The sequence below is a fragment of the Equus przewalskii genome, chromosome 22 (assembly GCF_037783145.1).
Source record: "Equus przewalskii isolate Varuska chromosome 22, EquPr2, whole genome shotgun sequence".
Classification (NCBI taxonomy): Eukaryota; Metazoa; Chordata; class Mammalia; order Perissodactyla; family Equidae; genus Equus; species Equus przewalskii.
In genome coordinates, this window is record NC_091852.1 from 13,860,803 (window position 1) to 13,888,117 (window position 27,315).

The window sequence follows — 27,315 nt, forward strand, 5'->3', positions numbered from 1 at the left end:
AATTGTATTGTATGTAAATTATACCTTAGTAAAAAGTCTCTGCCCACCAATCTTACCCAGGTCAGGGAATCATGCCTGGAACTCCAGCCTAGATTCTGCTTTTCCAGCCCTTCCAATGATTTTCTAAGTCCCTAATTCTCTATAGGAAATCTCTTTCTGCTTAAAATAGCTGGAATTATGTGTTTCCTGTGATATAATCCTGAGGCCTACAAAATATGCAGGAAATAAAATAAGGAAACAGAATCCTCATCAAGAATAAAGAGCTGTTGGGGCCCGCCCGGTGGCGCAGTGGTTAAGTTTGCATCTTCTGCTTCTCGGTGGCCCAGGGTTCGCTGGTTCAGATCCCGGGTGCAGACATGGCACCACTTGGCAAAAGCCATGCTGTGGTAGACGTCCCACGTATAAAGTAGAGGAAGACGGGCATGGATGTTACCACAGGGCCAGTCTTCCTTAGCAAAAAGAGGAGGATTGGCAGTAGTTAGCTCAGGGCTAATCTTCCTCAAAAAAAAAAAAAAAATTATAAAAAAAAAAGAATAAAGAGATGTCAGTAGATGATGTATAAAACCAGCCCACTAAAATATAGGCATATTGTCAATATAGGCATATAATGTAGATTTGACTACCTGAAGAAATAACCAAAAAATTTCTATAGAGATGGGACCTAGAGAGTGGAAAGTAACAGGGAAGAGATATATATTTTTTCAGTAGTTTTCTTTTTTAAATTATGTGCATCTATTATTTTTATTGAAAAAATAATAAAGTAAGAAAAAGAATTCGAGAAGCAGAGAGGCAAACAGAGAGGGAAAAATATCTCCAGCATTGTCTTAAGATCAACTACGTCCAATTACTGGGACATATTTGTCCTTCAGTGGAGAAAAATGCAAAGGTCAGGGCAAATGCATGTTGACGGCAATTCGGTACACAGAATCAACTCTCCTATCTTTTAATTTCATGTTCACCAAGCAAATCTGTGATTATTATTTGACCACCCATGTAGATCTTCCCATTGTGAGAAAATGTGTCCTTCTAAAATAAAAAAAAAATAACCAGTTTAATCTCCTTGTGACTTAATATATCAGAATTCTGATTTTTTTAAAAAAGTGTTCTATCAGTGTATTTGCGGCTCCCTCTACAATGCCAGCTGGATCCTAAAGCTGAAGAGTTAGGTGGCACAATTGTGGATGTGTTAGGTAAATGACTGACACTTAGCAGTGTTCCCAAGAGAAAAACGAGAAACAGGAAAATCACCTGCTACATGTCCCTGAGCCCCAGAAAGAAGAAAAATGAAAATTATTTATTAGCATTCTCAAAGTATCCCATGGTCAGAAAATATGGGAAAGGCTGAGTTAAAGCTGAATAGACCTCTTTACTGGAGAACATCTCAGATCTCTGGAATATTCAAATATGTTTTGGTAATCTCCATAACGTGGTTTAGGGTAGGCAATGATTTTCAAACCTTATATGGACAGGAAGTCCTTTTCCTTTTTAAAGAATATCTGTATAGTATCTATAAAGGTTACCCCTGGACAGAAGGGTGTGGCATTTCAATGAGGACCATACTGGATCTGGTGGCCTTCCCTGATGATAACAGGGATGGAAATAGTGGCTCCTCATATGAGTGTTTCCCTACTGTAACTGATCTTCAACAGAGTAAGGATGATACATTTTACGGCAGTCCTACAATCCATGCACTACCACAATAGGACTCATTTCATGTTCATGGCTTAAAACTGGACTTGGCCAGGAAGAAATTGCTGGGTCATTATATAGTTGACTTACATACACAGTCCTTCACATAAAACCCAGAAAGTATGTATGTTGGGTAAAAAGGAGACACAGAGGTGCAAGAAGAGGCGCTTTTTCAAATTGCCCTTCCTGTCAGAGATACGTTACTAAAGAGAGTACACTGACACAGAAATGGATGGAGGTGGGAAACCAGTCTAGAACCACTTCTTAGCCCACACTTCTAATTTAGGCTCTAATTCACTGAGGCCATTGTGCCATTTGAGGGCACTGAAGCAATAGCTTGTCACATAATACCTTTCCAAGAGTGCCGAACTTAAAAGCAACTCCCAAACTGTTTAGACAGAACATTTGGCTCATTGCCTCATGTCCAAAAACTACAAAGGAGACTTGAGGCTGCCATCACATGAGGGGCAGTCTTGTTTCCACAACCTCAGCCAACTTTTAATTACTCATGGGTCAATTATTTGACTGCTGGATTAGCAGACCCTACGTTTCTTCCCTTCCACCCTTTCCTGTCCACCTTTGAAAATCATTCCATTGCTACCAATCACTTTTAAATCACATTTGGAACAAAAATTAAACGTAAACTGGATGCCAAGAAGAAATATTCATAAATCAGCATTTATGATTTCAAAGCCTGAATATAAATGGGCTTTGTCTATCTGGCTAAGCAGTTTCCCACCCTGGCCTCCTCACTCTATGTAGAACTGGAATGATCATTAATTTCATGTGGACATAAAAGTTGAAGAGAGGAATTAAAATGCAGCCAAACACAATCATTACATTTTGCTACAAGAGTTGATGGGGAAAGAAACAGACACTGAGTGGGGTTGTTGTTTTAACCAGCTGGGCATTCACTTTCCTAATCTCACCCTGTTCTTTGTTTTAATTCTGATTCAATACTTAAAATATTCCCTATTTTTAGCACTGCAACATTGAAAAATACTGCATCATCCACATATGACAAAAGGTAGTGTTGCTAGTAGACTAGATTTGTGTTACAAGGAACATACTTGCTAAAGACAATGAAGTGTCAAACCGCTGGACACCTGCTAGGGAGAGGCTAATTGCGTGGTCTCTTGTTTATCAACTGAAAAGTCCAATGCCCAGTTTGAACGTCTGTGCTGTGCCAACAGTGAAGAAACCAGACACATGCCAACATGATTAGTGTGGATAAAATGTCAATAAAGCGGGGCCAGCGTGCTGAAAGCTGGAGTAGATTAACTCCATGCCCGTATCCTCATCTCCCGTTGCAGTGAAACCCTGTTCTGTCAAAGTCAACTTCATAATCATGTGCTCGATGAAATGATATATGCATGCGGTGGCACAAATTATGCATCCAGTTATTAAAATGGTGCCCCACTGCCCTATCCCTGTGAGCGGTTTTCAAATAAATTACTTTGGATGAAGCCTGGTAGAAAAGATTGCCATTAAGAGTAGTACATCCTTTTGAGGAATTAACTCAGGAAATAACTTATAATTACTGGAAGCTTTTTTTTTTTTGCCTCCTTTCACTTAAAGAGTCTAGCCAATGTGTCAAGGCTACAACATTCTTCTGTGATGTTATGGTAACTAAATAACAAGACATTTTATAAATACTGACAGCTATGTGTTATCATATAATTATTTCTAAAATTGCAAATAGATCTTAATTTCAGAATCATCCACTACTCCCCAAACAATATTTATGTTCACTACAGATTTAGACATTAGGCCAATATTTTTGGAAGTTTTGTTTTTTTCTTCTCTCTAATTTTAATTTTTTAATTTATATTTTTAGTGCTTCATCACAATTTAAGGTAGAACTTATAGAGTGCTTGAAGCACTCATTTGGCTCAATTATAATTAAGTTTTTGATTTCCTTTGGATGTTTGGCTTCAGTAAGTTTTAGATAATTTGCTTCTGAAATAGGGTATTTAAAACATACTAGTTGGTTTTCCTCTCTCCTCTAACTTAAATCACTTCTTTAAGAAAGGTTGAGAGAAAGGTACTGGTTCTAGAGGTTTGGAATACCTAAAAAGATGAGTTCCTTTTAAACTTTCAATATGCATACTATTACTAACTTACTCACCAACCCAAAAATGCATTCCTTCTTGTGGGTATATGATGTAAGTTCTTAATCTTCTTGAAGATTTACTCCATTTCATAGTAGATGGTTTATCTAAGTATCTGTTTTATATTATAAACTCCTTTGTAAATCACTTCCATAGCATCCAGCAGCATACCGCTCACAAGTCTTTCGATGACACAAAAAAAGAATGTGTACGAAAAAGCTAGATGATCTTTTAAAACAGTGCTATTTAACGTGTGGTCTGCGGATACGCAGCTTCAGCATCACCTGGGAGCTTATTAGAAATGCAAATTTATGGACCTTATCCAGACTTACAGAGTCAGACTCTCTGAGAGAGGGGCCCAGACATCTGTGTTTGATAGAGTCACTCACCAGGTGCTCTGGGAAGCACTGTGTAAATAAAGGCTAGCTCGTATTAAGTGCTTACTATGCTAGGAGCTGTGCTAAGGACTAGCTGCTTATCTTACTTAATACTTGTAACAATCCTGTGTGGCAGATACTATTATGTCTATTTTCTAGATGACAGAATCACTTTTCCAAAATCAAACATAAAAATTGGTGAAATCAAGACAAACCCAGCTCTAAATCCAAAGGCGGTGCCTTCTTTTGAATGAAGGAAGAGGGTTCTCATGGTGAGGTGTTACCGGTAAGCAAAACTTTGACTGCAAAAGTGTAATTTTTACTGCAAGCCACAGATGCATTTATGTAGCATGACACTTTACAAATGCCGATAGTCTGTCGTTGAACATGTCAGTAGGGCAGCAACGAATATGATTCAAATAGAAACACTACATTTTAAGCATAGTTAATTATAGAACCCTATAGGTTTTGCAGACTAGAAAGTGTACCTTCTTTCCACTTAAGACCATAATTAGAAGCAGAGATATTCATCTGTAATCAAATTTAGAAAGGGAGGCAAAGTTTCAGCTTTCAGTCAGAGGCCAAAATTTGGAACAGAGAGCCAGTACAGCTAAACTAAACAGAAAACTCAATGAGTTGGGGGAGGGGGAGTCTTAGGGGGTCAAAAAGGAAGACAGCTTTTCATAATTCTAACAAAGACAGTTGAAGGAAGGATCTGATGGGACAGGCTTTGGTTTGAAAAATTTCACATAGGAAGAATTGGAATTTGTCACAGAATAAAGGCTTACATTCAAAGCTGCCCTTGTCGAAAAACATTTTAAAGGGACGCAAGCCCACCAAGCTTCCCCCGACCTGCCACACCACCATACCCTCCCCAGAAGTAAACCATTTGGGCTGATGATTCAGTTTGGCATCTTGTTAGGCAGGCTGTTCAGGCCAAGAGGAAGACCGAAAGGGTGGGAGGGCAGGAGAAAACAAAGGGAAGAGAAGAACTAAGCATTTGTCCATTCCAGGCCTGCTCTGTTTACTCAGGGCTCCCACCCACTAAATTAGCAACCTGGCTTGCCAGGGGTGCTTGCATGCTGGGCTAATGGGGCACGAAGCTCAAGTTGGACTAGTTCTGAATGCTCCTGCCTGCCTTCCAGGGCTCAGCACCTGCAGATGCTTGGGTAAACTGTTCTTCCTCGAACAGCTGTGCTCCACAGGAGTTCCAACAAGTGCCCGTCAGCCAGGACAGGGAGGCACTGAGGGGCTCCAGACGGCCCACACAGACAGAGCGTTCAGCGACTTTCTGAAAATCAATTCTCAAGGAATTGCTGTGGTGAGGGGATCAACAACACTGAAGAAATTCCTTACTGACATGTCTAGAAAAATGAAGACTTCTGGAAAGCTGACCATGGCCCCTTTATTTCCTTTGGGAATTTACTCTTATGGATAGTACTTTCAGGTGCCAAGACTAGGACACACATTTTGTCAATATTGAAAAGGAGAAGAAGCACAGATACTAAGGGGCAGGCGCTTGCTGTTATCTCATGTCTCCTGCCCGGGTTTATCCTCATTGACCCTGTCTCTAGTTTTTGCATCATAAAGGGGAGATGACACTGAGTGAGGGAGTGAGCCTCGGATCTGGATTCGAGTCGGAGCTGGATCTCGGCATCCTTCCTTCTCACAGAGCCAGTGCACAGGCCACAGTGAAAGGAGTCACACCTCAAGGAGGAATAAGAGAGATCACATGGGGAGGGTTCTGTCACTGCAGCTCTGCCTCTTCATCTTAAATGGCCCCCACTAGGGAAACTGGGTTTTAAACATTTCAGAATTCCTGTTTTAACTGCACAGTGTTCTTTGCTTTTCGTGGTCCTCCTTAGAAATCCTGACTTCTTTGAAAGAAAGATAAGTGTCCAACAGGGGAACTATTTATTGCTCTCATTAATAATCTCTGACATACGAATTCCTTCTAAAACCCAATCTAGTCACCTTTTCCTTGAGTTAAAGTATCATCGCCTTGCAGGCCAACATGAAGGACACCGGGAGCAGAGAGGGCCGTCCTGTCACCCCCCCCTCACCTCTTCTCTGGGCTTCTTGCCCTCAGCTCCCAACCCTGGGAATGTTCTCTGACATAAGGCCAAGGTGAGAGGGCATGAGGATTCCTTGCCACCAGGTCAGAGACTGAGAGGTTTTGAGTAGAGATTTCCTCTCGTAAAATTAAAGCATCAGAATACGCCAGAAGGAAAAAATGCCAAAAGAAACTGTCTTTCCTCAGCTGCCTCAGTAGGAGGGATGCTACTAGTATCAAGCACAACAAGGACAGGGGAGCCAGGCCCTGGAAGGTGGCCATATGTGGCTTTAGGACTCAGTGCAGCTGTTTTACATTTAAAGGGTCAGCCACTCAGAGCAATGTTTTCGGGGAGCTCATGAATTCCTAACATCCTTCACATCTCTCGGTGCCTCCAGTCCACTTCCCCTACTTCAATCTGTCTACCTCTTCTTGGTGGCTTCTTATTTTCAGCACTGAGATGGAAAATATACAAAAGAGCAGTACTTTAGGAAGGTGCTCCAGACCAAGAAGATGCAGATCAGGTGCAAACCTTATTCCCAGGGAGTCTTGATGAAGAGATCGAGATAAACCTCGCGACTGCCAGTTACCGAGCATCTGGAATGCTTGTTCTTTTCTCTGGCACAAGTCATGCATCGCTCTTGGGTTCAGCACTTTGCAAAGCAGATGTCCACTGTTGAAGAATGCATGCGAGACTGGAGCCAGTGACACTGTAATCCACCAAATGTCTGTGATGGAATCCACGGCTCCTCTGCTCACAAGTTTCCTCACTGAAGTCATTTCGGGGGAAGCCAACAAGAAATACCGAAATAGGCAGGAAGAGCCCAGACAGGCTGAAGAGATTGAGTTTTCCAAGCAAATTGCAACTGCGGAAGGGGCTGTTTTTCAACAACGGAGGGGGCTTGAGGGATAAGAGCTGCAGGCATGTGAAGCAAACTTTTGCAGTGCACGGTGTTTCACCAGGTTCTTCTTTCAAGTTCAACGCCGGTGGATAATGGTTAAAAGTTCTGGTCACAAATTACGAAGTGTTGTGCATGTTTCCCCACACCAACAAGCAATTCTCTGACACCAGCTGTGTGTCCTACAATTTAATTCAATTCCGACACTATCTACCTGGAGAGAGCATCAGACCCCACAGGTTAAGGGCTCAGTCCCACAAGAATGCCACCTCCCCCCAGTTCAGAGGCCGGTCTCAAGTCCAGTCTGCTTCTGACCAGCCGACAACCCCCTCTCCTTGGGTTTCATTAATTTGCTAGAGGGACTCACAGAACTCAGAGAAACATTTTGCTTACTAAATTACCCACTTATTATAAAGGGATATAACTTAGGAACAGCCAGATGGAAGCGATGCCTAAGGCAAGGTGTGGGGAAAGAAGGCAGAGCTTCCGCGCCCTCTCCAGGCCACCACTCTCCCCAGATCTCCATGTGTTCACCAACTCAGATCCTCTCCAAACCCTGTCCTTTTGGTTTTTTATAGAGGTTTCATTATATAGGCACGATTGATTACATCACAGGCCATTGGGGACTGAAATCAATCTCCAGCCCCTCTCCCTTCCTCTGAGGTTGGAAGTTGAGGGTAAGCGGCAGGAGAGTGGAACTGAAAGTTCCAACCCTCTAATCACACAGCTGGCTTCATTGACAAGCAGCCCCAGTCTTTAGGTGCTTTCCAAAAGTCACCTCTTTAACGTAACAAAAGATACCTTTGTTGCTCTCATCACTTAGGAAACTCCAAGGGTTTTAGGAGCTATGTGCTGCAAACAGAGACTTAGACCAAATATATATTTCTTATTATAAATCACAATATCACATGGTAAAGAAAAGAAAAAAAGAACAGCAGACAAAAAGGCCTTCCCTGGCTTCGGTAACAACAGCTGGTGTGACCTCCACTAATCTCGTAATTGGTAATTGCGCATCTGAAGGCCTTGCTTGCTGGAAAGAAGCATTGGGCAGGTAATGGCAATTACCTGGCAGGCGGCAGCTGAGACCTCTGTCTGCAGAGGGAGGAGGGCACGAGGAGGGCATGTCCAGCGATCTGATGCCAAAGCATCCTTCCGTTCTTTGCACCTGCATACACTTATTCTGGCAAAGCTGTGCTTCATAAAGTGCTAAGCCCAGGCTTCCCCATTCCCTAATGGAAGATGTTAGGTTTTAAAGAGGAATACAAGTTTTCAAGGCACAGAAATAAAAGGCACTTGAAGATTTTGGATTCTGTACTCCTAGTCACTGTCACCTAGAAACGCTATTGCTATTTTTTCATTGTTCTACAGCAGATGAAGTTTGGGGATTTTAAAAGCAAATGGCAAATGGACCCAATGGAGCAAAAGAAAACTTGTGCTAGAAGATTCTGGCCTTTCAACAGGATTTTGGCAATACAACTGCCTGCTGGAGAAGTGTTTGGAGGGAGCAGGGAGAAGGGGAGAGGTTAAGAAGAGAAACTGAGTGCCCTCTTGGGCAATAGAGACTAGAGAGCCAATCTTGAAAACAGAAGTCAGGATACTACAGTCCTCAAGCCAAATCTGGCCCACTGCCTGTTTCTCTATAAGTTTTATTGAAACACAGCCATGCCCATTCAATTATACTGTCCGCCATGGCTCCGGCCCTCTAATGGCAGAGTTGAAAAGCTGTAACAGAGACATGGCCTGCAAACCTCAAAACATTTACTAACTTTTTCTTTGCAGAAAAAAACCTGCCAAAACCTGTTTTAAAACAAAAAATTTCCTTTAACTTTGGAAGGGCTTGGCAAGAGAATTCAGTTAACCTGTGACAAATGCCAGCAGACACTTAAGGGGAGGGGAGAGAATTTCAGAGGCCTTAGGAGTTAGTGCTCTGCATTTCCTCTTGAGGATAAACAACAACAGGTGGCCTTCAATTTTTCTGCAGCATCTTTTCAATATTAGCCAACTATTAAATGTTATACTGTTCCATGCCTACAGATTCTAGGCAGCTCCATACTTTCTACTTACGTATGAACAGTAAGAGCTATGCCTGTCCCATCATGACATCTAAGTGTCCCCTTGGTTAGTTCTGGGGTTAGTAAGTAAGGAGCAGCTGACCCTTTCTTCCCTATAGAATAGCTGAGTGTGGGTGTGACCCCTGCACTCTGGTAGGCAGAGGCCATCACTGTACCTGTTGGCCAAAAGCTGGGACCTGGTTCCTGAGGGAGAGGTCAGGTAGATGGCCAGGTCTCCCCTCCTGGGGTGGGTGATGGTTATGCGCACGACTACATGTTCTAGGTAGTTGACATGGTGGTTGGGATTATCGGAGCAGCCCGAAGCTTTGTAGATGGAGCGCACCGCACTGTTGGGGCGAATTGTCCTGCAACAGAGAGAGGACAAGTTTGAGCAAAGTACGTGGCAAAGGTCCCTGAGTGACCCTGCAGGCCTGAAATGATTATATGATCTAAAGCAAGCAGCTGGTCGCTGGATACTAAACAACACAGCACTATCACCCAAATGACTGGGTCACCTAAAGAATTAACACTGGCTATACAGTAGGAAAGATGCAAGTGAGAGGAAGGGGGGAATTAAGGTTTTTTTTATCTTCATGCAGGTAGTGGATATCAAACTTGAGGGTAGCACCTTGTTAAAATGCAGATTGCTGGGCCCTGGCCAGGCCCAGAGTGTCTGATTCAGTGAGGCTGGGGGTGGATCCCAGGAATGTGCATTGCTAACAAGTTCCCAGGTGACAGTCAGGTTGTTGATCTATGGAATACACTTTGGGAACCACTGATATAGGGTACTGTGGTCCCCTAGAGGCCTGGGATTAGCACAACCTTCGTTCAAATCCCTGGTCTACCATTTCCTTGCTCTATAAGCCATGGGCACACACCTCCCTCTTGCCTACAGATTCCTGTCTTCTTCGCTAGCTTCCTCCTGTGCCACTGTCCCCCTTGAACACCAGACTCCAGCCACTCTGGCATCAGTTCAAGTTATGGAATAACTCAAGTTTCCCACCTCAGAGACTCTGCATACACTACTCTGCCTGAAGGACTTTTTTGCTGCTGTTCATATGGCTGACTCTCTCTCCCTTCATGGTCAAAGCTTAACTTTCACTCTCTGAGACCATCATTGAGGAACAAGATGCCCCTCACCTCCTATTTTCTACCTTTTTTACTTCCAACATTCACTTATTATAATTTGTAATTATCTAATTATCATTATTTTTTGGCTTAACTCTCACTACACCGTAAGTTCATATAGGCAGGAAGCATTTCTCATGCCCCTTTCTATGTTTAATATAAGGCTCAGTGCTGGATATCCAGTGAGTGCAAGAAATTCAGTTACTGAATTGGTAAGAAATTTGTGAATGAATAATCAAATATTCCCTCTGACCTATCTCCTTATTTGTCAAATGGGAATAACACCGAAGTTGTTACAAGGTTTTACTAAGAAAACAAACATGAAGTTTCTCACACTTAGCTTGCCACGTAATAAGGGCTCAACAAATACTAGTTAATTTTTCACTTTTTATTTTGTTTCTCTCCTTCTTTGCCACAAAAGGGTAGAATGGAAAGAACCCTAAAACTTTAGTCCATTTATTTCTGCTTCCTAACAAATTTCCTCAAGAATTATAACGGCTCGAGTTTCTTCACAAACCAAAGTTCATAAGTATTTTTCTGTGAGCTAACACTATAAAAAGAAAGCCAAAAACAAAACACTAATAAAGTCATGAAGATGGAGCCTATTCTTTGGATTCAGCACCTAGGAGAGACTTCACATTATTGCTTGGTAAACCCTGTCAGCACAGCCTCCAAGTTTGTGCACTGAAACAGAGGAATAGGCCTCGGAATCTCTGAGCCAACTGCAACCTCATTTGCTGTGCATTTTGTACCACTCTTTGGAGAACTCCACGGTATATAGGTAAGTTTCCACAACAGAAGGTTTGGTTTCTTTGGAGTACACTGACTTATGGAGAATATGTACCATGCTCTAGAAATACTGAGAGAGTAGAAACCTTAAGAATGCCCATCTGTAAGGGTCCCCTCAAATCCCCCTTTAAGAGATGTTTTTCTTTTAAAAATCTTTGGCTTATACTAGTGTGGATTTAATAGCTTAAAATCCTAGACATGCTATCAGAATTTTATAATTATAGTAGGAAAACACTACACCAGTTTTTAGCTTCCATGTGTAACAAAGGGCTGTCTCGAGCACTTGCGCTGGCCTGCTCTCTTTCAGGGCATTGTCACACTGTCTGCTTGGAGCAAACATTACTTGATTTGTCGGTCTGTGCTCTCCACACACACGTGCTGCTGGGGAACAGTGGTCCACTTCTCCGCCTCCATCACCATGGCTTCTGCATCCATCAGTCCAAATCCATAGAGATGGCTCACTACGGAAAGCAAGAGGCCGGTCAGCTTCACTGTGGCTAGCAGTACCTTATGCTATATACGTTGAGTTATAATTTCACTCCGTAGAGAACGCTGACACATCCCAATGGGATACTAGCTTTCTTTCTAGCAATGATTTAAAAAACAAATCAAACAAGTACACAATCATAACAAGAAAATAAGATGGATATATATTATTCATTGATTATGTATTATTACTACCACTTATGACTACCACTTATGAATTATTACTACATGGTAGGCACTAGTCCATATTTTTACATTTAATCCTCCCAACAGTCTTAAGATGTTAGTGCTATTATCATCATCATTCATGGATGAAAAAACAGAGGTACAGAGAGAAACTTGGCTAAGACTGACTAGCAATTCAGTGGTTGAGCTGGACTGTAACCCACATACTTTGCTCCAAGGCCTTACTGTTAACTACTTGCATTCAAGTGATGACATCATCGATTTTGTAAGAGAAAATAATTAATATGTTTAAAGAGAAGCGACAATGTATACAACTTCTCCTAGTGAAATAAGAACTTAATGCAAGAAATATCAATTTTCTGACATATCTAGTATTTAGATTGAATATCTCAGAAGACAAATTATTATCTTTCCTCTAGCATATGAAAAATTTATTAAACTTTATACATGAAATATTTGGAGGCCTCCAGACTTTTATGCCAGCTTCTTATCCTCGAATGTTGTAATCTTTTTAGTTCTCAATGAGAATACCTATTGATCTAAAGCTGAATTTGACATAACTGTCTCAGAAACTTCAATTACATATGGGAATATTTTAATGATGCAGCAAGATCTACACGTGCAGTTCTTTCTAAGAATACTTTAAAATCCCTGTTGAATACTTACAAGCTCCAGTTTGTATTAAACTGTCTCATATATTTATAAACAGTCATACTTCTACCAGATTTGTTGCTTAAAACATTCTTCCTTCTAACATTAATCGCTTTTTGCAAAAATGGCTATAGCTGCCCATACTTATGGATTATTTAAATACTTCAGCATGAAATTCAAGATGTTCTAGGATACAATCCTATTCTACTTTCATAACACCCTCCTCACCAAACCGTTTGCTTTAGTAAGGTCTCTCCTTTACAGCTCCCAGTCACATCTTGCTCTTTCTGTCTCAGTGCCTTTGCTCAGACTGAGCCCTTGGCCTGGAATTCCCTCAACTCTTCCTCTCTGGAGAATCAAATTCTACTCTTAAAAGTTCCTGAAGACCTAGTTAGTCGATCATCTCTTTCTTGAAATATTCTCTGACCAATAAAAGTCAACAGACATCTACTGAAATTCAACTGTCTGTGACCGGTGAACTTTTCTCTTTTCTAGTTCTATAACTTTAATTAATTTGTCAATCTATCTGCCCTTCTGCTCATCCATTCATCCATCTACCCATCCATCTATCCACCCAGCCACCCATCCATCCATTCAGCATTTCTTGAGTGCCTTCCATGTGACAAGCACTGTATTACTCACTGCACTTCTTATCTGTGCCATCAATTGAATTGCTAATTAACTCTGTCAGCATGTCTTTTTACCCTAACTGTATTATAAACTTCTTGATGGTAGGAACTAGGACTTATATTTCTTTACCTGTTCCATAGGATTTAGCAGAACTTTATACATATGGGAGGAAAAAGAAATTACAGCACATAAAAAAGGAAAATCGTGTTAGGATTCAGAAATACTGCTCTATTTCTGCTATTAACTAATCACGTAATTCTTGGCAAACAAGGTAAAATATCTAACCCACAATTGCCTTATTTGGGGATATTATTGTTTATCCCATCACCATTACTAAGTTGATTAAGTATTATTATATGTTCCATGTGAGAAAGTCTGTGTAAAAAACTATACATATGTAAGGGCTCATCATTATAACATCAGCTGCTCAGCCAGACAGGACACACTGAATAAAACTGAATAAACCTACTCAAGCATGCCAAGGATGTATGTAGGATTTTTATATGTGTATGTTTGTAACTTTTATTATAAATGATTTTTTTCTTTTTATTCCAAAGTAATGCATGTTCATTGTCAAAACTTGTAAATATATCCAGAAAAGAATAAAGAAAATAAAAGCCATCAATAACTTCATCACAAATTGGTAACTGCTATTAACAATTCTGTATGTTTGGTTTCAGTTACATAATAATATGTGAGGTAATTTTGCCTCTTTTATTAAAAGACACAGAGTTGTCCACATGAAACAGGAGAAATATCAAGTTTGGCCTTAAGGAAACCAAATTGTGGAGATCTTTTATTAAAGTTCTTGTAAATTCTATGTTCTCACTTACCACTTAACCATAGCCTATATCATTTCACTGTGAACATTCTAAGGTATTTTCTTTCCCTGGAGGAAGTGAAATTATTGCCGAAGATGGTATGCCAGGCTCTCTAACTCTGCCCAAAACCCGAATATCTCCATGCTGGTATCAAGTGGTTTTAAACCAGCACAACTGATCATTTTGTCTCAGTTAGGGAAATAAGATGAAAGATTTGATTGGTATGTGGGGGTGGGTAAGAGGGTGGGGAGGGGCCTGCGGAGGGCAAGGGCTTTCAATAGTCTGCAAGATGGGGGCTGCCTGGCCTCTGGTTCAGCTGCATTAGCTGCTGCTCTCCCCACCCCACCCCCATAACTGTCAACTGAACAGCCATTCGGACATAAATTAACATGCAGAGTCATCAAATACAACAAACACTTCATGCCTGTTAAACAACCACTTGAGCTAAGTAGAAAAGCACCTTGCGTCTTTATGAAGGTCATAAATTTGTTTCCTTTTCCGATTCAATTCCTACCCTCCAGAGACAATGTCCATTCATGCAACACTCACAGTAGATGTTCAGAAAAGAGGCTGACCAGCTCCAGTTAAGCTAGACTGGCAGGTCAACAAAAACCATTTACATTAATGGCATATGGAGGAATTAGATTACATCACTGAAGGGCACTGTGTCAGTAACGGAGATTTTCAGTATTTTAAAATACTGGAAATTGTGTATCTATCCACAATCATGATACACAGCCTAAGAAAATAATGAAATGAATTTCTTTCTTTTTTGGGTGGAGGGTGCTGGCAATATATCAACTCCATGTGTTCTGATTGGAAGTTATTTGTTTGGCTTTTGGTAAATACCTATGAGAAAATAATTACAGAATGAATGTTTGGGGCAGATAAATTCCTTGAAAACATGGTGTCAGCAGGGGAAACAGCCATTAAACAGTTTGGAAGCATTAATAATTTCTTTTGCGACAATTTATAATTGACATATATTAATTTTTTATATAGTTTCCACACTCTAAAATTACCTTTAAATTCAGAAACACTGATCTTTCTTTTGGGGACCATGTGAGTCAAGTCTGTCTTGCCTCTCACACTGTAACCATGATGGGCTGCAGGGAGCAGGATTTCTCTCCAGTGGCTGCAGAGCACCTGGCTTAGAGGAGAGCTTCCAGAAATACTTGTGAAGTGAATGAATGCAATGGGTAGGAGAAATTTTATTTAATTCACCAAGTGGCATAAAGTGTCCACAAGAGAATTGTAAGGGGAGTTAGGAGGGCTGTTCTTTTTATTACTGACTCCTATAAAGGTATCGTTAACACTCAAAATTTATTCAAGTATAGAGCCAATATTCACATTTTAAAAATTTATGATTATAACAAATATGCCATGCAAACAACGAGTTCTGATATGGTCATTCCAAAATGAAAGCAGTTTTATTTATGCACTTTCCTCATGTCAAGCTCAGAGCAAAAAGGGAGCCTGAAAATAACTTTATGACGACCAAGTGGAACCCTCTCTGTGTAAGCGCTGTATAAAACGCAAAACACTATGAAGTTAGAGTACTAGGATGTTGGTGTGAACAGGAATCTAACCAGTTCAAACAGAATTTTTTATTCCTAGGAGCGTGGGCAGCAGACATTCAATTCATAGTTTTAACATTAGTTAAGACTCAAAAATCAATATTTAGAAAGACACTGGAACAGGGCATGTATACAGAGTAATTAAAGATCTTGAAGTAAAGTATGAGGTGTATTTCAGAAAGTAAATCTATTTCTGGGTAGAATGATGTTGGACAAGCTTAATAGAGGGAATTTGAAAAACCTGCATAACATTATATTTGTTCCATTAGCCTGCATGACTGTTTACACAGATAAACTCAAAAAAGCGGACTCATCTTATGTCAGAATATAGCTAGCCTTTATTCCAAGTTATCCAAAGGCCTCCCTGCTTGGGCCAGTAAGATGGACAAGAGAAGGCAAGAAAATAGATAATGTTCTCCAGCAGGTATATTTTGATTTTCTGATGAGACAAGAAGTACTAAAAGAAGCTAGTCATTAAGCACACAAGGGAATGAGTGCATAGTTTGAGAGCAGATACAGTTAATTTAAACAACTGTTCTGGTGAGGAGGCCTAAAACACTCAATTCTAAAGGAAAGCTCAGCAGGAAGAAAAAATTTAGAAGTCTCTGAGCACAGAAAGCTATAACCAGGGACATTTGGTCTACTTTTATCTCCTTTAGTGGACTATCCTTACTGGAGTCAGCTATTTTAAATTTTATTATTTTTTTATATTAGACTGAATGGATATTTTATGATGACTCTAAAATGACTATTAGTAAAGCACTGTATATATAATAAAGGACTTGGTTGGTTAAAAAGGGGGTTTGTTTGTTTGTTTTAAGTCTTTGAGCTTCCTGAAGGAAGGCTTTTCTGCCACCAGCTGTCAGATGTACAGACACTTATGCAGCATCCAGCATAAAACAGGATGAATAAACAACAAAAACTCTCTCTAGAAGTAGCCTATGAGAAATTTAAAATTTGCCTGTCACTGAAAAAAATGCAACTAAATGACAGCTTTCCATTACTGAGTATTTAATATGAAAGTACAGACAATTTCTTCCATTGAGGAAATCACTTCTTATAACTAGTATGACTAAATGTCCAGGTTTGTCCAGAGCTGTCCTGGTTTTAGCACTGAAAGTCCTGTGTCCCAGAAAACCCCTCATTCATGGGCCAACCCAGAGAGTGGCTACCCTATGAGGAACTGAGATAGTCATGTGATGCTATTATGGAGTGGCACAGAGCTCTCACATCTTTTGATATTAATGATCTAGTAACTGGAGGGTATACAGGCATCCTGAACTTATATTTGTATTTGTTAAGATGCACATAATCATCAAAATGTGAAACAAGATTGATAAGTTAGGTTCAATTATTTTATTATTAGAAAGTGTCAATTTCAATACACTTCATCAATATAACCTAATAAATTATCCTATTAATTACTATATCACTGGTGGCATGTGGGGCACCTACTATGTATTCAACACAGTGAGGGTCCAAAAGAAACAGAAAATGATCCGTGTTCTCAGTCAGGCAGAGAGTGAGACAAGAATAACTTTATGATTTCACTGAGAAACAATTAAAAGCACTAACCATGTCATCACTGTAAGTGTTTATAAAAAGACTCCAAAAGAGTAAGAAATCATTAAAAAAGACAACGGGTATGAAGGACCCTAACAGAGCCCAGTGTATAGAAAGTACTCCATAAATGTTAGCAGAAATTTAGAGTCAGGTAAGATGACCCAAGAGGGGAAAGAGAGACTTGAATTGTGCTTTGGTGCCCGAGTAGGATTCAGTGAGGTGGAGATGTGGGGAGGACATTCCAGGGGCCAGGATGGAGCCTCTTGGTTAAATACTCACCAGGTCTGCATGTGGTTCACTGGGGCAGCGAGGAAACCACTAGCCCTGGAGTGGGCGGCACTGGGGTTGAGTGGTCAGCAGGGGATGGGCATTAGTGGTAAACATGGCAGAGAATAAGGCGTTGAGAGCAGACAGTGGGAGAACTGAAAGTCAACCACGATTGTTGGGTGTCCTCTGCCATCAAACAGGCTGTTGCTATTCTCATCTACCCATGAGTAAACCACCAGAATAAAAGGTAGCTATGCAAATTTCTATTTTGAGGGGGGCTACTTGCTCTGCGGGGTGACTAGAAACTCTGATCCCCAGATCAAAGAGCTCTTGCAGCTGCTGGAGTCCTCGCACCTTTGGGTCCTTTGATCCTCAATGTGCTGAACCACCTGCTCTGAAATAACTGCTCCCACCAGGCACCCTGCACCTCCTGCGCCTATTAATCAAACCAGGCCAAATGTGCGCAACAGGAGGAGGCGGCGGAACCCAAGAGGGCCCACGACACTTTCCCTAGGTCACCTCATCCCACAGGCTCAGTGTAATCTCTTGAAGTACTGCCATTTTAAAGTAAAAATAAACAGCTGAATATGAAAACAGGAAATGTAAGATTCATAAGGATGAAAAAGTGGAAAGTAACACTCTTCAGTCTCCTGTCAGAAGCGCTACACCTGAATACCGGGGACATTTGAAAGCCAGGATGCTTCCAGAATTACCCATTTCTTCCCTTTCTCTGACATCTATCTCTCCATTATGTACCATTTTAGATTCCAGGGTGAAAGGCACATAGGTTTCCTAGAGAGAATCAGAACTGTAGTTGCAGTGCTTTCTTCTGCTTCACAATGCAAAACGCAGACTCCCCTGGGGCAGGAAAACAGAGCAGCCAGCACCTGCCTTGTTCTGCATGGTTTGTTTTTATTTTCCCCTTGCTTTTCCTAAAATCTCAGGTTCCAGTAACAACTCCAGCCAGATCCAAACATGCCAGCCATCACCAGCTCTACTGAGGACATGCATGTGGAAAGTTTCCAGACACTGATATGTGGCTGTTTGCAGGGTCTGCACTTCAAAGCTGCCCTTGGGATGGGATTGGTCAGCAGCTGTAGGTAGTCAGATAGGCTCATTAACACGGAGACCAAGTAAGAGTTTAGGAAAACACTGCTGAGTTCTTCTTCTCCACGTACAATGTATTCCATTAGCCATGGGTGTGTACATACGCAATTTATTACATTATAGATACACATGTATAAGTACATACTTATACTAAATTTTTTAAAATTTGCAGAGTTAAGATAAGAAAATATGCCTGCCTTCTCTCAAGGGCCTCTTTCAATTTTAAGGAAAGAAAAAAATGTCAAATTATCTTCTTCTTTTCTCTGGCCATTCCTTTTATTTTCTTCTAACATGGTTATAATAAGCAAGAAATTTGCTTAAGATAATTGACTAGGATTCCTTGAATGGAGGTAGGAAATTTACTTGACCAGCTGGCGAGACACAGCCATGTATCCCGGGGCATATGCAGATCACAACTGTGCTTGTTTTTAGGAAACTAAGATTGTCTGGACAGAGATGAGAACAAGATAAAAAAAGGTACTATGAGGGCCTTTGGGTAAACGCTAATTGAAGATTAGATTGACCATATGCCTGCTCCCCAGCCTAGACCTTCTTGGTGTATAACTTGAACAAACAATTACCAGACTGGGGCCTTGACGAGACTGCAGACAAAATTCTTACTTGTGAATTATTCACATATTATTTTTAGATAACTCTTCACTTAATTTTCCTTTACTTTAGCTTTTCCCTTAAATTCTCATGAGAAAAAGGAATAGAAAATCCAGTTGATACTCATTTTAAGTGAGTGTATTTTCACACTCAATGGTTAGCAGTGGCTGCAAAGATATGGTTATTCCATCCATTCATACATCCATGGCTCACCTGATATGGAGCCAACATCCACTGTTGATATGAGAACTGCAAAGCACAAAGAAGAGTGGTAACATAGAAGAAATTATTCCTTGCAACTGGGAATGCCATCACTTCATTGGGAAGAAAGGTGACACACTTATCCTTCCAAGTTTCAAGTACTATGTAAAGCTTCTCATGAACATTCCCTTTCATTTACATAAAACAAATAATTTTTAAGCTTAAGGGTCAGTAATAGAGAAATTTCTGTAAAGTCTCAGTAAAATAGGTCATTAGTGAGGACTGTATATTCTCTTAGAAGAAATAAGATTTGAGATGGATCTTACATCCTTGACTAAGATTTGGATTCACGGGGGTACAACTGGGGGAAAGTAATGAGACCAGGATATTTGGGATGGTAGCTTCCTCAAGAAAGCTGTGTGAGCCTGGAATCATGTGGATGGATTTAATTCAGAGCAATGAGTAGCCAACGATCAAGGAAATGACATAATTTAACTGATATTCTAGAAAGATTGATCTGGCATTGGTAAATGGGATACAAAAGGGTAGAAAGATTGAAGCAGGGAACTAGTTATTTCAATGGTGCAGGCATGGGAGGTTATGATATAAGAGATTAGATAAGAAAGGAGCCATGAAGTTTCACAACTCACATGATGTGGGAGACTGAGCAGGGAGAAGAGTCAAAGAGAACAAGGTGATCTAGAGAAGGGTACCCGTGACGACGGAGGCATGTTTCAGGGAGAAGTTCTTTTGTAAAAGATGATTGATAGATTCTGTTTTGGAAGTTTTGAGTTTTAAATGACATAGGGAGAGCCTTGTGCAGAGATTCTAAATTGGTAATGGATGAAGTCAATGTTGAAGATGTAGAAATGAAAATTATTAATAAGGAAGTGAAACTTGTAATTGAAAGGCAGGCAGGGATGTGAAAGAAAAGCAGTGGAATTAAGAGGATGTGAGAGGGAGGGAGGAAGAGAGAGAGAGAGGAAAAGGAAGAAGGAAAGAAAGAGAGAGTGCCTTCCCTCCAGAGCTCTCTAAGCAACAGACTTTAGGGAATGGCCAAGGTGAAAGGAAGGGAGAGAAAGGAAGCAGTAAAGTGTCAAAGAAGAACAAGGGCTATATCTTTGCATCAGAAAAGACAAGGAAAGATCTGGACTATCCAGACCCAAAGAAAGAAATCCTACAGAAAAACAAGAGGCCTCTGATTTGCCAAGCAGGAGATGGCTGAAAGTCTAAGAGTAATTTCACTTCAAAGGTGCAAGTAGAAACAAGATGGCAGGGAATTACAGAGGAGCTGAAGAGTAAGGAAACGGAAGCAGCTAATTCAGACTACTTGTTGGGAATTTTTGGTGGAGTACGGAAGGACAGAACTAAGGCAGTAGGATAATGGAAACTTTTTTTCACTCTAAGAAGTGAGATACAAAGTTTGAAAACAGAGGGTTATGGTCCAGCTGACAGAAAGGAGAATGAATGCGGCTGGGAGAATGAACGGCTAAGGGACCAACAAGGGCTGAGATTTTTTGAGAGCACCTTTCACAAATGGGACCCCTTATCCAAACTACAGGAAAATGAAAAACAACTGATCTGAGAGACTATTTTTTCATTTCTTCTCAGGATGGTACCTCACTAACACCATTCAAATGCACAGGAGAGATGTAAATTCATTATATACAGTGGATGACTTGGGTCAGTGGTTCCCAAACCTGCATGCACATCAGAATCTCCCAGAGGACTTGTTAAAGTACAGATTGATTGCTCAGTCCCACAGATGAGTAGTTTGAGTTAAGACCCAGAATTCGAATTTCTAACAAGTTCCCAGGCGATGCTGATATTGTTGGTTCAGGGACCCCACTTTGAGAACCTCTTCCTGAGAGTATTAGGGCTAGCAGCTCTCCTGGAGCCCCAGCTGATAAAGCCTGGTTAATCAAGCTGACATCTCCAACACAGGGCTGGGTCTCCGTAGGCATGACTCACCAATACCCTTCCCTCATGCCAGTAGCACAAGAAATGAAAGTTGACTAAACAGTACATCACGCCAGTATCTTTTCATATGGGCTACCACACACATTTTTGCTTCCTTATAACAATATTTTAAGAAGATAAAGTTCTCCCGATTAACCTAGGGATGCGTATCCCTCCCTCTTCAAGCACAGGTTGATCAAGATATTTCCTTCTTTGAATACACATCACTCAAGGAGTTAAGTTTCATGCATTGTTAGGACAGGATCAGGGTTTGACCGAGTTGAGACACAAAATCATGCTCAATTGCAATGTTGGAAATACTAAATGCACCAAGATATCTATTTGTTAATCTTACTGCTTCCACAGTTGAAGTGCATTTAATATATCAAGCATGCTTTCCAAAATAAGATGCCTAAAAGAACTTTTATATGGGAGGTAAAAATAATATCTTACATATGCTTTTTACATATTAGCTAATGAAATTTCTACAACAATTCTATAGCAAGATAGTATTATTCACATTTTACAGGTGAAAAAATTAAGACTCGTGAACTTTAAAAGAACTCACCCAAAGTCACAGGAGCTCCATCCCAAGTGTTCAGAATCTCCATGTATCCTCTATGTGCCCACTGACTACTGGTCTCTATAAGCCACACAGTGTTTCTTTCAACTAAGGTGCTCAAATCAATCATAATCCTCAGAATAACGAGTTAGTACAGTGGGAGAAACATTTCAGGAATTTATCTATATATCACAAATGAACATTGGAACATTTTTATCCTCTTTGCCTTTTGCAAATCAGCTGCATAAAAACTGCTCTTCTTCAAAACTCATTAAAATAGCACGTGCAGAAAAAGAAAGACGTGGGGCTTGGAAGCAAAGTTAACTTCTTGTCCATAACCTTTTCTCCTATTGTTGCTGAGAAATGACCTTCTTCAGTCATCTATCAGGGATTTTCCCTGAGTGTGGAGATATAATTAATATGGCAAAGGTACTTTATTTTATATTCATGCTTGGCCATTTTTTTATTAGAGCTAACCAGGCACGCACAGATGGAAGAATGGCATTGAGTGGCAAAGAGCAACTTCCCATTTGTAATATCCAGCAGTGATCACAATACCCTTCTTTTTGGCCCTTTCAAAGATGACTCTGGAAACTTCAGGGTGTACTGCGTCTTCTGGTATAACAGCATGAAATGAAGCCTGTTGAAATCATTATTGGGATGTGTGATAGAAGTTTAATTGCTCTGAAATGCCTAAGGCCAGCAAGATGTGAACATGTGCAAAGAGTTTGAATTGAGATTCTAAGGGAAAAAAAAAGTCTGGATCTATTTATTTCACAGAAGATGCATCCAGATGGATTCTGCAAAGTGATCGCCTGGCGCGTAACTGTACTTTGCTGGGTGCCCTGGCCTTAGGAAGTTATGCATAGAACTAGGGCAGGATTAATTTTCAGGGCTTCTTTTTGAATCTTTAGGTCTGGTTTACATTGTAGACACTAACACCAATATAAAGATCTCTCTGGATAGGAAAAAAGGATGGGGTAACCCATTTTTACTAAAATTATAGTGTAAAAAAGATGTAATCATAAGGCCCCTTTGCCTCCTGTTCCTTGGGGTCATCCTATAGATCTTGAACCAGTTTTCACAGCTGGAGCAGTGCCTGTTTACCATGGTCTCAGTGTGGTCATAGCAACTTAGAGCCCTCTGTTCCTGAGCGGGGACAGAGAACTGGTGCTGCCGTCTGTGCTAGGAATATGGATGTCAGAGTCCAAACTGATACATGTGTACTAATTTCAGTGACAGAGTTTCTCCTATGTACCTCAATCCCACTTTTCCCTTTCACATTTAAAGCTCTATTCTTTGCTAGAAAAGATGGCCTGTTGGGTGTACCTTCACAAGATAGCCTGAGGATCATCAGGGAAGCTTCAAATAAGGCCTTTCCCCACTGCCTTATTTCTGTGCTCCTATATCCTGCACATGCCAATACTTCACCCCAAATATGAATCTTCTCCTATTGGCCCCAAATGAAATAGTTATACATTTGAATTTGTGAAGCTTCAATCATTTTTGGTCACACAAAAGGGGAGAATGTAGAAAGAATATGAAAAGAAAAATAGATTTGTGCTTAGCACTCACACTCACTTAAAATTCTAAGATTTTACTTTGAAATTTGTCCAGAGAGCTGGTGATAAAGATAACAAGGAAATAGTCACAGATATTGAAAAGCTCTACTTGACTCTAGTAACACAGAGCTACTTTGCTAAGGAAGGTTCTGTGAACGTTAAGGTTGAAGCAATAGGTGAAGTTTAAAATGAATAAAACCATCTCTGCATAGGTATCTTTTAAGATACCTGTGGCTTTGACAATTGTGGGAGAAATTACAACAGAATTCCATGCAACTGGGCTGCCCATTGGGGACCCGCGTGGATTAGAGAAAGGTACCTCTTTCTTTAAGGTGGACATCATCCCACCCTGGGGCACATGGCTTGGTGAATGGATCAAAGGCTGGATTTCAGTCTCTACTCAACCCCTCTGTTTGGCTCCCTTGTGCAGTTAATAACCTGTGCAACCAACTATGGCAGCCCTATCACACAATTATGGACATTTCTTGCATTTCTAGCTATCTCCTCTGAGTCTTTAGTCATATGCGGCTGGCATTCAGCAGGAGTCTTAGGCTTCTAAGATGTACAATATTGAACTCTGGAACAAAGCTGGACACATATCTTCTGCCTTGGCTACGTAGATACTTCTGAGGGTAAAAGAAGCAAACGATTTCCAGACAAAACCATCCCACATAGTATACTATACTAAGAAAGCATAGACCCTGTAGCCTCTGGTGGGTTCAGAAAAAGCAGTGCAGCTTCTTAGGACCATAGATGATTCTTAAGTTTGCTTCATGGCCAAGAAAAAGAATATTAGTGTAAAACTTATGAAAGAGAAAAAGTCATTTATAAGCTATAAATGCTTCTGTCTGTCTACCTGTAACAGTGTTAACAGCAATTCAAGAGGTGGACCAGAATTATGTTACTTGCTTTCTACAAATCTCTAGAAAGTCACATGGCAAATAAAAAGATTACAACTGTGTGTGAAAAAAAATTCAAATATTCAAAGTGAAGTGGCTTTCTGAAGGTCACGGTGAATAATAATAAGCGGCAAAAAGACTTTTCAAAGGAAATTTAGGAAGCCTTCTCCAAGTATCATTTCTGGCCTGACATTTCTCAAGAAGCAATCTTGTCACCAGGCCCTGTGCCCTGAGTTTATTAAAGAGCCATTTCAAAAAGCATTTCTTTTTTAAAAAAAGAATTTAGCAAAGATGATTCTATATTGCAACTCTATCACTCTCCTCATTTAGAAGGAGGCCGAGAGATGATAAAAATTTTTGCTGAATGTCACAGTCCTTAAGGTCAGGAATATACAATTGCATATGAAGATGAAATGAAATGATCACCGCAAGAGAATTTTCATCCATTTTAGCAAGTCAGTTTCTTATATCCATGTCATTTTGTAGGACATATCATAGGACCAATGGATTTACACCATCAGCCTAAGAAATAAAACTCTTTCTGACATCAGACCAGCAACTACAATCAACCTGCATGAAAGTCATTACTATTATCCAACTCATTTTCTCAAATCACTGCAGTGGCTTCAAAATGTTTTTTAAATCAAATGAGAACTCCTAACTCTAGGACTCAAGTAGCTTTACTGTCAGTTTCTTTTAAGTGACTTTCCTCATCGCATCATACCTGCCCTTTTTGCCCACTTGGCCCTCTCTCTTCTCTCTTAGCCTGACCCTTGGTTTCATCACAGCTGTCTCATCCAGTTTTAATCCCCAATCCTCCAGGAAATGCAAATCAACAAAATAATGCATCTGTTTAAACCAACTAACTACTCTAGAAACTATTTCAGACAAGCTTCCGTTCCCAATAGTAATTCTAAAGTTCTCAAACATCATCCACTCTCTCATTATATTTATTTATCCTTCTGATCTAGGTAATGTATGTGATATTAATACAATTCATTGATGATCAGCAGATTATGTTCTTTTCAATACTTTTGAGCCCATTAGTTGTTTATTGAAATCCAATTAATCTTATAGAAAAATAGAACACAAAGAAGTTAATGCTTTATCCAGAATCATCAACTAAAATCATTGATAAATGAAAACAATAACCCAGATTAAACAGACTACAAAGATTACAAGAAATATGCGAATATCAAGTAGTGAGTCTAGGATTTGAAAGTGATAGTGGAACTAGTTTCATTTCTTAGCTACACACAGCATTTTAATGCCACAGCTCTAGGCATCTATACATATATATGCTTAATTTTTATCACACAAAAATCTCAACAGAATATTAACTTATTCATTTGACATTAAATGTTGTATGAGAATGACACATGACATGTAGATGACAATTTTACCTGAGTACACACTATGAATGAAGGACTATGCTCAATTCTGCATATGATACTGTTTTCCTCATTCTTCCCTTTGCCACACACTCTAGATACGATGGCCTCCTAGTTTGTCCTTGACAAAGTCTCTCTATATGCTGTATGCCTTGCCTGAAATGTTCTACATCTGGTTAGCCATCTGGGTCATTTCCTTATTCCTCAGGATTCCTGTTTAAATTAGAGAGGCCTTTTCTGACTGTCTAACGTTTAGAACATTATAATTTGTCCACACACAGACTTGTACATGAATATTCATACCAGCTTTACTCACAACTGGAAACAATAAAACCATCCATGAAAAAGTGAATGAGTATACTAATTGTGGTCTATTCCTACAGTGGAATACTACTTAGCAATAAAAAGGAATGAATTCCTCATATATTAACGACATGGATGAACCTCAAAAATATTATATGGAGAGAAAGAAGTCAGTTTCAAAGAATTCTATTTATATAAAAGTCTACAAAAGACAATTGAATCTACAGTGACAGAAAGCACATCTGGTTGCATAGGGTGGGGGGTCAGGTAAGGGATGAGAAAGGAGCACAAAAGAACTTTTTGGGGTGATAGAAATATTCTATAACTTGATTGTGGCGATGGTTACATGGATGTATACATCTGTACGCTTAAAATGGTGCTTTTTATTATCTGTAACCTTACTCCAATAAAGTTGATTAAGAAGGGATGTAGATTACCAGATACATCATTTATTTGTTTACAAAGCTGGGATGCAATCCCAGGTTGTTTGACTTTGGAGCCCATGCTCTGAACTACCACGCTGAGTGAGTTTTTCCTTTTAAATAAACACGAAACCTCAAATAAGAAAATTATTGGTGAATTTTGAAAGCCTCTGTGAGAGAATGTGTCTATATGTGTGGGTATGTGTATTCTGATAAGACTGTCTTGGCTTAAATCCCTTTGGGGTATCTTATTTTGGAACTGGATTCAGAATTCAATTATTAGTGATGCAAAGAAGTCCATGTCGTTTTATAACGTACTTTTGGCCTGAAAACTGCATTGGTCTTGGTTGATCACCCTTGGTAATTACCAGGTTTAGGGCTTGATGATTTTCATCTTTGCCTAAAATATCAAGTGTAAACACAAAATATGAAGACTTGTCACCATTAAGGATAGCCAAACTCATGTGCTGAACGAAGAGTTTTAAAAATACCTGAGGAAGACCACCCTAATTAGGACTAGTGAAATTGAGTTTCATCAGTTGATTACACAAAAAGAGATATCAACTCTCTCGAGTGTACAAGCTTTTGTACATCATTAAAAAATCATATTTTATGCTTACAGCTTTTATACTGTCTATTAATGACTAAAGAGTCAATAGGACACTGATAGCTCTATTAGTTCACATTTCTACCATTAGTTCCTATGTTGAAGCAATTAATTACAACTTTTAAGATTTAGTAGGTTGAAGTCAAGGTAGCATTTAAGTATTAAAATTAATTTGAAAAACAGAATTTAAGTATAGTTGTGTTTGATAAACGATTATAGGGTAGTCATTGATACGCAATTATGGGATAAAAAGTATGAAGACATATTGGTGATAATTTCATTACAAAGTCCTTAATACACCTTCTCTCACCCACTCAAGGTAATTAATTCAATTAATTTCAACCCCAAAACAGCATTCTAATTCACAACATAGTTCCATATCTTGATGCTCATTTCAGGGAGTAGGAAGCTATGA

At 39.8% G+C, this 27,315-nt stretch overlaps 1 protein-coding gene across 5 annotated transcripts in view; it reads right to left on the reverse strand.

The window, feature by feature from the left end:
- Positions 1–27,315, reverse strand: part of PCSK5 (proprotein convertase subtilisin/kexin type 5) — a 436,496-nt gene that overhangs the window by 185,906 nt on the left and 223,275 nt on the right. For all 5 annotated transcript variants that reach the window (XR_011531551.1, XM_008515633.2, XM_008515632.2 and 2 more), the window contains exons 11-12: positions 11,441–11,558; positions 9,357–9,545 (exon numbers count right to left, since the gene is read on the reverse strand). Coding sequence is in view for 4 of the 5 variants with exons in the window: in XM_008515633.2 (XP_008513855.2) it covers positions 9,357–9,545; positions 11,441–11,558 (307 nt within the window). In the remaining variant the exon portion in view is untranslated. The remainder of the gene's footprint in view (positions 1–9,356; positions 9,546–11,440; positions 11,559–27,315) is intronic.